We start from the raw sequence: 13808 nt of genomic DNA on the forward strand, positions 1-13808 counted from the left end.
TGGTGGGCGCCACTGCCTCCTGAGGCAGGGAGTTCCATAGTTTAACTATGTGCTGCATGAAGGACTTTCTTTATCGGACCTGAATCTTCTAACGTTCAGCTTTAAAACCGTTAAGGAGTTGTGTTGGAAACCATATCTGGAAGCCGCCGTGAAAGTCGAGGAATACCCCAGAGGCCCCTGGCTTAGCAAGGAGGAAGATTTTTGGATGACTCACCAGCTAAACTGAGAAAGGAATCTTTGTAAAGCCTTTGTCTTTTTCACTCCTTCGTTTGTCTACCTCTCATAACCATGTCAGTGGATTACACGGCACTTTCCAGAACCACCACACTGTTTTTGCTCTGTTTGCAGCATTAATTGACCTCCCGGGGGGGGGCACAGATGGGATCCCAAGGAAAGCAGAGCCAAGGGGGACATCTGGCACCAGCTTCTTCATCATCATCATCATTTCTTACTTATGCCCTGCACATCTGGCTGGGTTTCCCCAGCCACTCTGGGCGGCTCCCCATAGAATATTAAAAACATGATAAATACATCTTTCCTAAACAGGGCTGTCTTCAGATGTCTTCTAAAAGTCTGGTAGTTATTTAATGCCTTGACATCTGGTGGGAGGGCGTTCCACAGGGTGGGCGCCACCACCAAGAAGGCCCTCTGCCTGGTTCCCTGTATCCTCACTTCTCGCAGGGAGATGAACCACCAGTAGGCCCTCAGAGCTGGACCTCAGTGTCTGGGCTAAATGATGGGGGTGGAGACGCTCCTTCAGGTCTACTGGGCTGAGGCCGTTTAGGGCTTTAAAGGTCAGCACCAACACTTTGAATTATGCTTGGAAACGTACCGGGAAGAGGTTGCCAGAAGGCGGTGTACAAGGCACCACCCAACCACCTTAGGAGCTCTACTCCAGATTTGTGTCTGGTTTACTCCTTAACCTTTTTTCTGCTGAAGATGTCCCATCTTGGGATTTTTACTTGGGATTTACTCTGATGAGAAAGGCAGCGGAGATTTAGGACCAGAGTTTTACTTCTCCTAAATGGGCTCCCTTCCCAGGTTGATGAACCCCATCTGGCCCTCACTTCCCTCTGCATCTCATGTAGAAACCGACTTCTTGACCGTTGGACACGCTCTTGGTCTCCTCTGCTACATCTGCTGGATCCTGTCTTCACATGCAAGGGAAGCCCCTAACTCACCAAAGGTTTGAGACCCCTTGGCTATCCTCACCTGGTTTAACCGGCCGGTCGAAGCCGTTTCCTGGGATTGTGGCCGCTGTCGCATGCTGACAGCTTCTAGGAGCCACAGGTGAGAGTTGAGTGCAGGTTGGGAATAGGACCCCCACCTCATATATTTAGCCTGGGTGTGTCAATGTTCTCCCCCTCCTCCTTTTCCCTGCTCCCCCCAGGGCAACCCACCAGAAAGAAAAGCAGCCCCCCAGGATCCTGGGGGCCAGCAAAGCAAAAACCCGTCACTATTCAAAATGCAGCACATGTTTATAAAATATAAATATTATTCCAGATACAGAAAGAAAAGCAAAAATTGCCAACAAACGTCGTAATGGGAAACGAAAATAAATAAGAAGGGCGAGTTTAACAGTACGGAGGCTTTTTCAGGTCTGCTTGGGAAGATCTTCTGCTCTCTTCCTGACTTGAGTCTTTCAGAGCAGCCGTCCCCACAACACACACACACACACACACACACACACACACACACACACCAGCAAGAGAGCCCTCCAGCTCACAGAGCAGGGAAGGAATGCAGCACCCTGAATGACCCATCACACCCTCGGAAAAAACGTTTTGGTCTTGCAACTGAAATGCCACCTAAGGGGAAATGGGAGAGTTGTAAAAGGCTCTTTCTAAGAAGTCTGAGCACAGCACCTTAGCTGCTCCCTTGACGCGGAATTCCTCCCGCCCACCCTTGCACCGAAACCCCCAGGTGCTGAGAGCAGACGCGGGAGAGGGAGGAGGGGATCTCCCCCTGCCTCAAAGGAAAGGGAGTCAGACAAGGGCACCTGGTGTGCAGAGGCACAGAGGCCTCCTTCCTCCTTGCAGAGTCAGGATGAAGCCCTAGCTGCCCCCAGCTGTGCTTGAATCCATGAGCACCCAGATAAGGGAGGGACCTTTGCAGAGCGGAAAGCCTGGACTGGGGCAGGCAGGTTTGCAATGGGGACCATCCATTTCCCACTCACTACAGCTTTAAGAGTGAGTCACAGAATCAGAAGGGATCCCCCAAAGGTCATCCAGCCCAACCCCCAGCTGATGCAGGGAAACCGCCTGCTGCAGAATCACAGAAGGGAAGCTGTCAAGCTCCTCTCTGCCTTCTTTGTGCCACTTGCCTTAGTATCACAGAACTGTAGAGTTGGAAGGGACCCACGGGTCATCTAATCCAACCCCCTGCCTTGCAGCTCAGAGGCCCTTTGCAATCATTTTTCTTAGAGGGTTGAAGGCAGTAGGAAAGGGGGGTGCTGCTGCTTGTAGGGTGGATACTCCTCCCCCCCCCCCGAATCCTTTACCTCTGCTGAGCACGTTTTGCAGCCTCCCCCATTGTTCCCGAAACTTGACTGGGTGGGAACTGAAGGCAGGCACTTTGCACATGGGAAGTGAAGTCTTCCACAAACCACCATCTCCATCCACAGAGGGCGAGATGGGCATTTCCTGAAATCTCGATCTGCGGGAGAAGAACTTTTCTGAGCACGAAGAAGAACATTCTGATGGGAAGAAGGTGGTGGAGGTTTAAAAGCAAAGGTTGGTTGGCCACTTGCCAGGGATAATTCAGCCGTGATCCCTGCTTTGCAGGAGGTTGGGACCAGATTGTTCTCCAGTTCTATGATTCCATGAGGAATTCTGCCTCTGATGGCCTGCATCTAATGCCCTGCTGCTTATTAACGTGTCTTCCTCCGTAAACTCGAATCCAGGCCCTGAGTGAGCGGTAGGGGCATGTTCTGCGTGAAACGGGGACTGGGAATCACAAAGCATTCCCACGCCCACGCCCCCTGGCTGGCCCTGCTGCTCAGCTCAAAACCACACAAACACACACACCCCTCCCCCACCCCAGGCTGCATTTTGCTGAAAATAACAATAACAAAAAAAATTAAATTAAATTATGGGTTTTGTCATTACATGCACCAAAGTGTCGTTTGCCCAGGAGTGATTCTGAAGAATGAGAAGGAAGCGCTGGCTTGCCCTGTGTGCCAAAGAAGCAAGCCCAAGTTTTGCTTAATTTTGATCCACGTGGGTGATATTGCTACATCAGTTATTCCGAGGTCTGAAAAGTTAACAGCGGGGTCTGCTCTTCAAATACGTCGCTCCTTTTTTCTTTTCTTTTTTGCAGTATATAACCTTGAACCTATCCAAAAGCAAGACTTGGACCATGCTGAATTGTACCTCCACCCTGGAACAAACCACCCCCCACCCATAGAAATCTGAACCTGCCCTGCCTTGCCCCAATGAAGAGCTCTGTGTCGCTGGAGGCAGCGAAGAAGAGGGCTACTGAGGAACAACTTCTGCTCCTGTGTTCTGGCATTCAGGTTTCTTTGGGGTGGGGGCCAGGGGGGGTCGCCTCTCACTTTGCCTGATCTGAGTCTCACCAGAGAGCATGAGAGAGCCAAACCGGCCCTCCAAAATGAAAAAGGAAAAACGGAAGCCCCTCCAAAGGATAGGGAGTCCCCCTTTTTGAACCACGCATCTCACATGGAGCAAACTTGTTTTCTGCTGCTCTGGAGAGAAAGACCCGAACATCGAATTCAAATGACAAGGAAGGAGATTCAAGCAAAATATAAGGAGGACTTTCTGGTGCTAAGAACCATTTAACAGTGGAATGGATGTTGACTGGCCATCTGTCAGGAGCTGCTTAGCTCCTGGGTTTGGACTAGATGCCTCTAGGGGTCCCTGCCTACCTACCCTTCTATGATTCCCTTGCAGTCTCCCATTCATGCAAACCACAACCAGACACAATCGAGTGACCCCCCCGCCCCCCCCCCACAAACTGAGCTGCCCCCAAACTGAGTCAAGTCTACCCTGAGAGAGGATGCCCAGGAACACAGTGATGGTCCAAAAACATTCGCAGATCAGTTCCTGGTGGAAGTAAATGTGTGACTGTTTTCCTCCGAGGCTGGTTTTGCTGTCATCACAGATATCGTAACCTGAGGCGTTTTGCTTCTTGCATAGGTGTTGCACCCTGTGGGTGAGGTTTGACCCAACCAGGAAAACAAAGAGGCTCTGTGCGTTTGCACACAGAGGTGCCCGCACACCCTAGCAGTTCTGAACGTGGTCCAGGTACTTCGCGATGCTTTCTAGGCACTTGTGGAGTCGGTCCAGGGTCACCACGGCTGTCGTGTACGGGGAGACGGTCATCAGCTCTGTGAGGTTGCCCAGGTTGTCGGCCGCAGAAGGTCTGCGGAGCAGGCAGCCCAGGTGGGAGCTCAGCATCTGAAGGAGGCTGCGGAGGTTCTCCACGTCGTTGGAGATTTGCACCACGGGGGCCTCCAAAGGCAGGCTGGAGAGGACCTGGTGGAAGATCTGCAGGGTCTCGTCGATGGCCTCCAGGCTTTCTGCCGGCAGCTGCCCAGGGATGAAATCAAACCCGTTGATCTTCAGGTTCACTGGAGGAAACTGCAACAGGAAGAGGGAAATCACAGGCGGTTAAGCCAAGCTCTGCTGCAGATGACAGCAAGGCTTAAAGGTATAGGTAAAGGGACCCCTGACCATTAGGTCCAGTCATGGCCGACTCTGGGGTTGCAGCGCTCATCTCGCTTTATTGGCCGAGGGAGCCGGCGTACAGCTTCCGGGTCATGCGGCCAGCATGACAAAGCTGCTTCTGGCGAACCAGAGCAGCGCATGGAAACGCCGTTTACCTTCCCGCCGGAGTGGTACCTATTTATCTACTTGCACTTTGACGTGCTTTTGAACTGCTAGGTTGGCAGGAGCAGGGACCGAGCAATGGGAGCTCACCCCGTCATGGGGATTCGAACCACCAACCTTCTGATCGGCAAGTCCTAGGCTCTGTGGTTTAACCCACAGTGCCACCCGTGTCCCTGACAGCAAGGCTTAGCCTTAAGGAAAATGGAAGGAAGGAGGAAGGGCTGCTTTCCCAAAGCAAGAGTGTCACCCAGTGTGTTGCTGCTCACACCACTCTGGAGCACATGAGACAGGTGCATGCCTTGAACACTTGTACCACAGAATGCCAGACAGACACCCATCCTCTCTTGGAAGCTGCCCAGAGTGGCTGGGGCAATCCAGTCAGATGGGCGGGGTGCAAGAAATTGTTGTTGTTATTATTGTGGCAGGCTTGGCAGGGAGGGTTGAAATGTTTACCGCAGAGAAGTCCTGGCTCATGACCTAAATAAACTCTCAAAGCACCTGCATATTATTCTCCTCTACAACCCTGAAAATTAGTACAGCTCCAAGGCTTCAATTGGTCTTAATTTGGCCTAGTTATTGCATGTTTCAGATGCCTAAGAACCACGGGGGGCCACTAGGTGGTGCATCGGAAGATGGCTGACAATAACATCTCTCCGACCCACACGAGGTAATTTGGAGGCTATGATGGGGGTAATTAGCCTCCTTAACCCCCCCAGGATTGTGGGGGGGACGGCCCTTGCTGAATTTGTGGGGGTGGGGGCACTAGGCACAAAGCCCTCCTGTGGGATTTCGGCACTCCTGGACGCCGTCCCTGATTCGCGCCGCTAGTTGCAAGCATCTTCAAAAGAAACAATTTGGACGAGATAAATTGCACATGCTTCAAGGAAAAAGGGGAGTAAAGACTGCTGACAGAAGAGATCTCTTTTAACAAGACAAGAATAAAATATGAGAAGATACGTCAAGATACGGTATGACTGAGGGGGGAGGGGGGAAAAAACCTGCCTTCCTTTTTCTTATGTGATTTAACAAGAATCCCCTCCCCTAATGAGTCAGAAACTAAGGACTTAAGCTGTGGATTTAAGGCTGTGTGGAGATAAACTTTCGAACCAAAGCAATGTTTCAAGATGAAGCTGGAAAGCTAAGAGTTTTGGAATGACGCAGTTAAAAATGCCGTCGCCATTTTGGGAGGCATTGTTGGAGCTCTTGGGTCTGGGAGGAGAAAGAGAGAAATAGAGTTGTTTACATATCGTGGATCAACTTCTCGGTGGGACTTAAGAGCGACAAATGCCAAATTTATGATGGAAAGAGCGATGTTATCTACGAAGGAGATATATGGAAACCATCTGGACTTAGTGGAGGAACGGGAAATCCACACAGGATTATTATTTTGCTTATCGGCTTAAGGAGACTAGCAGAAGAGATCATAAAGGAAAAATAGAAAATATATGAACAAGATATGATGTGGAAACACCAAGATAAGACTGGATAGAATTATGAATTTTGTTTGGACCGATTGGGACTGATTTGGACATTAACGCAGTAATAAGAAGATGATCTGAATCCCTCTTTGGATCTTGAAGTATGGGTTCCCCCAACAAAATTTAAAAATTTGGCTTTGTAATTTGGAATTTATGTGATGTGATTTAATTTGATGTGATTGGCCAGTTAATAAAAAATATTTTTAAAAAAACGAAAAAAAAATGCCTAAGAACCACGAGTGTTTCGCTGAGCACATTCCCAGGTGGGCATGCGCAAGGGATGGGTTCCAAAGAGCTGCCATTAGGCCTCGTTGCAACTTTTTGGCATTTGCCGCTTGCAGGGGGAGAATTATGTAACACCCACCTGCACTTATTGTGCAGTAGTATTTGCAGAAAATAGCTTCTAGGGTGTACCCGACCTCAGTGAACCCACCACAGGAAAGGTGTGTCCTGGTTGCTAGGGAGAAAGGAAAGGGGAAGGGGGATGAGAAGACTAGAAAACAAGGTGGGAGGGAGGGAGGGAGGGAACTAAAGGGGAAGGGGAAAACACTATTTCTTTAGGACCCCAGGAAATCCTATTGGCTGGTTTCCAAACAACTCACTCATCAGTCACAGTTCTGACTTCACTCATTGGCTAAAACACAACAACAGGAGCAGCTAGGCTGGCTCTTTTCACAGAAACCACCCAGAAGGCTGCCTGCACATTTTGTTGTGTAACTTCCTTCTAGGAAGCCTAGTTCTTTTTGAATGAAACTCAGCCCCCAATCCCTTTGAAGGCCTGGGCCCTGGTACAATTGCTCCAGTACAATTCATCCACTCTGATAGCCCGTTGCCACAGACAGGCACTGAGGAGGTGGCATTCTGGGCTGTCTGGTTTGTGTGCCATGATACTGAGTATGCCGTCTGCCTGGGTGGCTAGTACTAATGCAGGAGAAGCCTGGCTTGCTATCATCAGCTTGGAGGAGAGCAGAAGGTCCTGCAGGCTGCAATGAGCTCCAGGAAGACACAATCAGACCCTGAATGGCCATGATTCTTTTGTGGGGCTGGACTAGATGACCCCTGGGGGCCCCTTCCAGCTCTACAATCCAATGCTTCTATGAGTAGGTGGGAAGGAGGGGACGGAGCCTGTTCTTACCCCACCTCTTACCTGGTGCTCCTGGATCCTGGCCATGATGGTCTTGGTGAGGCTTTTAGTGTCAGCTACGACCTTGTCAATTTTCACAGGCCGGCCGTGGAAGAGGGGCAGCCAGACCCACAGCAAACCACACAAGGAGATGTTGGGGCAGCGCATCTTCTCCTTCAGCCTGTGCAGATAAAGAGGAAATCCAGTTAGGGGAGCTCCTCTGGGTTTCCTGAAGAAGGGGTGTCCGTCTTCACAGGGAACGTGGGTAGAGAGAGAGAAGGTTTTCTTCCTGTCTTGTAACACCAGAAGCCAAAAGTTAGAAGATTCAGGACAGAGGGAAAAAAGGACTTCTTCATGCAGCGCAGAGTTGAACTGTGGAACTCCCTCCCACAGGAGGAGATAAAGGTAACCTAATTAGATGGCTTTAAAAGAGGAGAAGACACGGAGGAGAGGGCTTCTGATGGCTTGCCCTCCACGGTCAGAGGCACCGATGCTTCTGAATCCCCAAAAGGACTCTTGTGCTCGGATCCTGCTCCTGGGATCCCCTGGCCAGACTCTCTCCCTGTCTGACTTTGGATCAGATGCTGTGATTCCTGCATTGCGGGAGGAGCCTTTGAGGTCCCTTCCAACTCTACAATTCTTCCATTCCACTATGTCTCAGTCTTCCTAAACTTGGAAAGAGACTAACCTTTGCTTTAGGAACAAATGCGCAGGTGAACAACCTCATAGGGTTGTTGTTGGGAGATAAAAGATGGGGCGAGGGTGTGTGTGTGTGTGCATGACACTCCCTGAAGGAAAACCAAGTGAAAAACAAAATGGGCAGAACTGAACATCACCATGGGCCTAAAAGATGTCCTTTTTCTTACTATCTTGCATGTTAACCTTTTCCCTGGAAAGACTCCTTTGGCTTCCTCTGCTCATCACATTGAATCATAGAATCATAGAATCATAGAATCATAGAATCATAGAATCATAGAATCATAGAATCATAGAATCATGGAGTTGGAAGAGACCACAAGGGCCATCGAGTCCAACCCCCTGCCAAGCAGGAAACACCATCAGAGCACTCCTGACATATGGTTGTCAAGCCTCTGCTTAAAGACCTCCAAAGAAGGAGACTCCACCACACTCCTTGGCAGCAAATTCCACTGTCGAACAGCTCTTACTGTCAGGAAGTTCTTCCTAATGTTTAGGTGGAATCTTCTTTCTTGTAGTTTGGATCCATTGCTCCGTGTCCGCTTCTCTGGAGCAGCAGAAAACAACCTTTCTCCCTCCTCTATGTGACATCCTTTTATATATTTGAACATGGCTATCATATCACCCCTTAACCTCCTCTTCTCCAGGCTAAACATGCCCAGTTCCCTTAGCCGTTCCTCATAAGGCATCGTTTCCAGGCCTTTGACCATTTTGGTTGCCCTCCTCTGCACACGTTCCAGTCCTTCTTGAACTGTGGTGCCCAGAACTGGACACAGTACTCCAGGTGAGGTCTGACCAGAGCAGAATACAGTGGCACTATTACTTCCCTTGATCTAGATGCTATACTCCTATTGATGCAGCCCAGAATTGCATTGGCTTTTTGAGCTGCCGCGTCACACTGTTGGCTCATGTCATTGTTGGTAAAGGAGCTGAGTGTGCTGAGCTGGTCAAACCTCTGGAGTGAGTGACTCCCCCCAGTGGGGGGGGGTCTTGCTCCCCTAACTCCTCTCACCTACCCGGAAGGGCTCTTAGCAAAGTCCACTTGGGCAGGAGAAGTCTGCCAAAGCAGGTGAGTGTTAGAGGCCCTTGAGAATCGATTTCCTTATACACCCCCCTCCTCCTTACAGCGTGCAAAAAGTAATGCGAGCACAAACTTAATGAACAGAGCAAATTAAAATTAGAGCGAAGCAAAGGAGTGACATCGTAAAACAACAGAGGGAGATGATCTGTACCTGAAAGTTCAGGCCGGCTGGTTAGAGGAGCGATGGGGCTCACCTGGGCCCCAAAACATAAGCTGTGAAATTTTGTAGTAGGGGGAGATTTCTGGCCCTTGCACACCTGCCCATTTCTCAAAGACCCTCAATCTACAAAGCCTCCGTAAGTAGCTACCTTTCTGGGTGTTCACCAAGCCAACCGAAAACACATCGCAATCCACTGTAGTTGCTACTTCTTGGGGGAGAAAATCCAACAGTACAGTTTTGTGCTGTGTGGAAAAAAGTATTTCCTTTTCCTCTAGGTTGTGTCCAATGCTGGCCCTACTCAGAGTAGGGCCACTGATGCTATTGGACATGGCTAACTTTGGTTCACTGACTTCATCGGGTCTACCCAGGGCCATATTTAGGTTTGATGAGGTTCTAAGCTTTGTCAACAACAAATTGTCGCTGTTTTTTGTGTTGAATATATGCTATATGGTAATTTATGGACCTGATCGGTATCTAAAGCCATTTGCACATGTTACCATGCAACCAGTCCATGCAGAATGTAGGCACCCTATATATAGAAAGGAGCAAACCAGTGATATTTGAGGGAGCAGGCTAGCAGGCGGGGTCCATGACTTGCATCATAGGAGCCTACACAACACAAAACACTGTTGCTGGATGTAGGTTTTATTTTATTGTTGTTTATCTTATATTTTTGAAATATACATCCAGTTTTTTCCCTTTAATTTTTTTTTTTGGGGGGGGGGCAAGAGAGTGGGGCCCTAAGCTATAGCTTGTTTAGCTTATACGCACTGGGTCTACAGCCCTCAATCTTTCAACATCCAGCTTCCTGGATGGCCCTGCAGAGTTATACGCCGCCTTTTCCTCCATGGAGCTGAAGGTGGCATAGCATAACAGGATCACAGAACTGGAAGGGACCCCGAGGGTCATCCAGTCCAACCCCCTGCAATGCAGAAGTATGCAGCTGTCCTGTACGGAGATCAAAGCTGCAACCTTGGCGTTCTCAGCACCACACTCTAACCAACTGAGCTCTCCAGGCTGGCTCACACAGTTCTCTCCCCACACAACAACCCTGTGAGGAAGCTTAGAGGCATTGCGACTGACCCAAAGTCAGCGGGCCAAGTGGGGAGGATTCGAACCCTGGTCTCCCAGGCCCCAGTCTCACACTCTCCCTAACCACGACACCACACTGGCTGTCTGAATGGCTCTCCTGAGTTCTGGCCTCGCGAGGGGTGAGGGAAGACTCCTCCAGGAAGCAGCGTCCTCCAAGCTGCCTGGCATGAGGCGTGGTGCCCAGCAGCTGCCACACCAAGGGCACCGGCGCATCTGCCTCCCCCGCTGAAGTTCCCACTGACGGTGTTTACCACGGCAAGATCCCGGCCGCATCCCAATGTTTCTGGAGTTTCACTTCAAAACATCTCAAGGAAGGAGGACTCCGTGCGCCAGGTGGGAAGGAAATTAAGGCAACCCAGCAAATCCGCAGGGCCCGTTGGGCATGTGTGGTTCCTGAGAATCTCAGGCAGCGCTGTTGACAGTTTTGGCAACATCTGGCTGTCAGTGGCAAGCAGGAACAGAGTCTGCCTGCCTGCCTTCCCAGGGCCGAGGCCCGTGGCCATCCAGCTGCACTGCACCCCACACACATGGGTGTTACATAAATCCGACCGCCGTGATAACAGAGCGGTAAACACAACACCAAAATGAAGAATCCGGGGACAGCAGCACAACAAAGTGGAGGCTTCTCTGAACTCAGGACACTAAGGGACAACTTGTCGGCATCGGAGGCTGACATAAATAGGTGGCTTTGATGCTTGCTGTTTCTCTCAAAAGGGGGTGTGGCTCAGCAGCAGAGCCCAGGGCCCCCTGGCAGAATCCTAGAATTGTAGACTTGGAAGGGACCCCAAGGGTCATCCAGTCCAACCCGCTGCAATGCAGGAATTGGCAGCTGTTCCCCACAGGGATCCCCAAATCTGAAACCTTGGCGTTCTCAGCACCAGCTAGAGAAACCGGTAGGAAAACACTTCAGTCTCCCAGGACATTCTATACAAGATTTCAAAGTAGCTGTCTTATTACAAAAGAATTTCAGAAACAGACTGGAAAGAGAAGTTGCTGAATTGCAACTGATTATCAAACTTAAAACCATGGAGAGACCTGGTCTGAATAGAGACATTGGATTCTTATCTCATTATACATGATAAAGCTGTTTTTGGCCATCTCACCCCTCGCTTTTTCCTGTAAGACCAGTTGCAGTCGTTAACAGTCTAACAGTCGTCAACAGGTTTAGCACACCTATCAGCCAATCACCCATTCCCACCCCCCTGCTGAGTAATACCCCTCCCCACCCTCCTACTTACTATATATAAGGGTCTGGGACTTCTGTTTCAGTGCATGCACACAGAAGCTCATACCAAGAACAAGCTTAGTTGGTCTCTAAGGTGCTACTGGAAGGATTCTTCTTCCTTGGAGGCTTTTAAGCAGAGCTTGGATGGCCATCTGTCATGACTGCAGTGGCTGAGATTCCTGCATTGTGGCGGGTTGGACTACATGACCTTTGGTGTCCCTTCCAACTCTACGATTCTAGAATTCCATGAGCCTAAGAAAGCGAAGCAATGCTAGGCCTGCGCGTGGAGCACTGCAGAGAAGCCCAGAGCCCAAGGCTCTCCAAGGATCCCTCCTACCTGAGCAGAAGGCTGCCCAAACCCCTGGCCTGCAAAGTTGGGTCACATCTTGGGTTCTGCCCCTTCACTGCCACCGGACGGTGCCCACTGCCCAGCCTGGCATTTGGGGCTGACCAGGTTGCCCCCTGGCCTGTTTCATTTGCCAGAGCCTGGAAGTGGGACCTCGGAGCCAGAAGATCAGATGAGGAACGGAGGAAGCGGCTGTCCTACGCTAGAGGCAGGGCACTGGGGTCAGTCTAGTTCTAGCCTCCAGGATTTCAGGTGGGGAAACTCCCCCAGCCTTGCCCCATGGAGACTAGATGGGCCTGATCCTGCCAGGCTCTTTGGGGATTCTTTGGTTGAGGTTCCGCATTGGAGGGGGTTGATCTAGATGGCCTTTGGGGTGCTCTGTCATTCCATGACTCTTCTTGTTTTCTACATACACAGCAGTGCACTGAGCCACTGACCTTCCCCAAATGACTGGGGGACCATTTTCTAGGAGAGCAGAGCCCGACCCCCCCACCAAATTCTCGTGCCCCAGTCCAGAGGCTCCACCCCCCACGTTGCTCACTCTTCCCCATCCAGGCCCAGTTTGTCTAGAAGAGCAGTTCTCAGAGCCCCAGGGAGAAATCTGGGCTCTTGCTTGGCTTCATCCTGCTCCAATTTCCCAGAATCAGAGCTGGGGGGGGGGCGTTACTTAGCTCCTCCGCAGCCTCGGATGGAGGATGGGGGGCATCTAAGCCTGTGGAAAACCCCTGGGGTTCCTCCCCCCTCTTTACTTCAGAACCAGGAGATTCCGAGGCTCACACTTGTCCGGCAGCACCGCGAGGCCGGCTAAGCACAGGCGCTCTGCACATGCTCTCTCGGGGTCTTTCCTCCGGCCCCGCCGCCTCCCTCCCTCCGAGGCAGCTGACCTGCCTTTTCCATTTCGCAAAAGCGAGCGGAGCGGGAGGGAGCTGGTCCTCTCCCCGCACCTCCTTCCCAGAACCGGCCCAGCCCGGGGTGAAGCGAGGCGAAGCGAAGCCGGGGTCAGTCCGGAGCGGCAGTGTGGACGCCCCCTCGGCCCCGGAAAGCCCTCCGACTCCCCACCCCAACACACGTTGTCCTGCCCTCTTCCGCTCCTCAACCGGTCAGTCTCCCTGGCGAGGCAGTGAATGGGAGATGGAGACGGTAAGGGGATCCGGGGAGATCTCGCCCTCCCCAGCGGCCCCAGATCTCTCCCCCACACACACACCCCAGCCGCCCAATTTGCAGGGCTGGCCTTCGGAAGAGGTGCCGGGCCAGGCGGACACAAACCACCTCGCCCTTGGGAACTGAGGGAAGCAGCAGTCAGGAAAAAGCCGGAGCTAGACGCACGTGGAGGAAAAGGCCGGCTGAGCTCCTCGGCCTTTTCTCCCAGAGGGATGGGGATCTGTGGGGACAGAAGGAAGAGGTACGGGTACCCCACCGGCTAGGCGGCTTTCCTCTAGTCTGGAAGCCTCAACGCCTAACCTGCGACGAAGCCCCCCCGTGGTAAAGGATGTCTGCATGCGCTCAGAGGCACTCTGGGGCGCCCAGCGCCGCGCGAGCAGACAGCTTGGCTCCAGGGGTCCTGACAGTCCAAAGCGGATCGATAAGGAAGGTTCACCCCTGGAGCAAGCTCCCCATCACCCCTGCGCTCTCCCTCAATATCCAGGCACCTTCCCCCCCGCCTCGGCTCACCTCTCTCGCGCTGCCTCCGCCGGCCTTCTGAGGCTCCATCGCCGCCGCGACACTTTTATAAGGCGCGCCGGGTTGCACAACTCGCCCGG

At 51.6% G+C, this 13808-nt stretch overlaps 2 protein-coding genes across 2 annotated transcripts in view; both read right to left on the reverse strand.

Annotated features, from left to right (window-relative positions):
• Positions 1 to 13808, reverse strand: part of PPP6R2 (protein phosphatase 6 regulatory subunit 2) — a 1004265-nt gene that overhangs the window by 49018 nt on the left and 941439 nt on the right. The window lies entirely within an intron of this gene.
• Positions 1458 to 13742, reverse strand: LEP (leptin). The gene is made up of 3 exons (XM_083573218.1): positions 13720 to 13742; positions 7473 to 7629; positions 1458 to 4598 (listed from the first exon to the last, which is right to left on the reverse strand). Exons 2-3 carry the CDS (start codon positions 7614 to 7616, stop codon positions 4239 to 4241), a joined length of 504 nt encoding a protein of 167 aa, XP_083429344.1. The 5' UTR covers positions 7617 to 7629; positions 13720 to 13742; the 3' UTR covers positions 1458 to 4238.

The sequence above is a fragment of the Podarcis filfolensis genome, assembly GCF_964270895.1.
Source record: "Podarcis filfolensis genome assembly, chromosome: 10".
In the NCBI taxonomy this organism is placed as follows: domain Eukaryota; kingdom Metazoa; phylum Chordata; class Lepidosauria; order Squamata; family Lacertidae; genus Podarcis; species Podarcis filfolensis.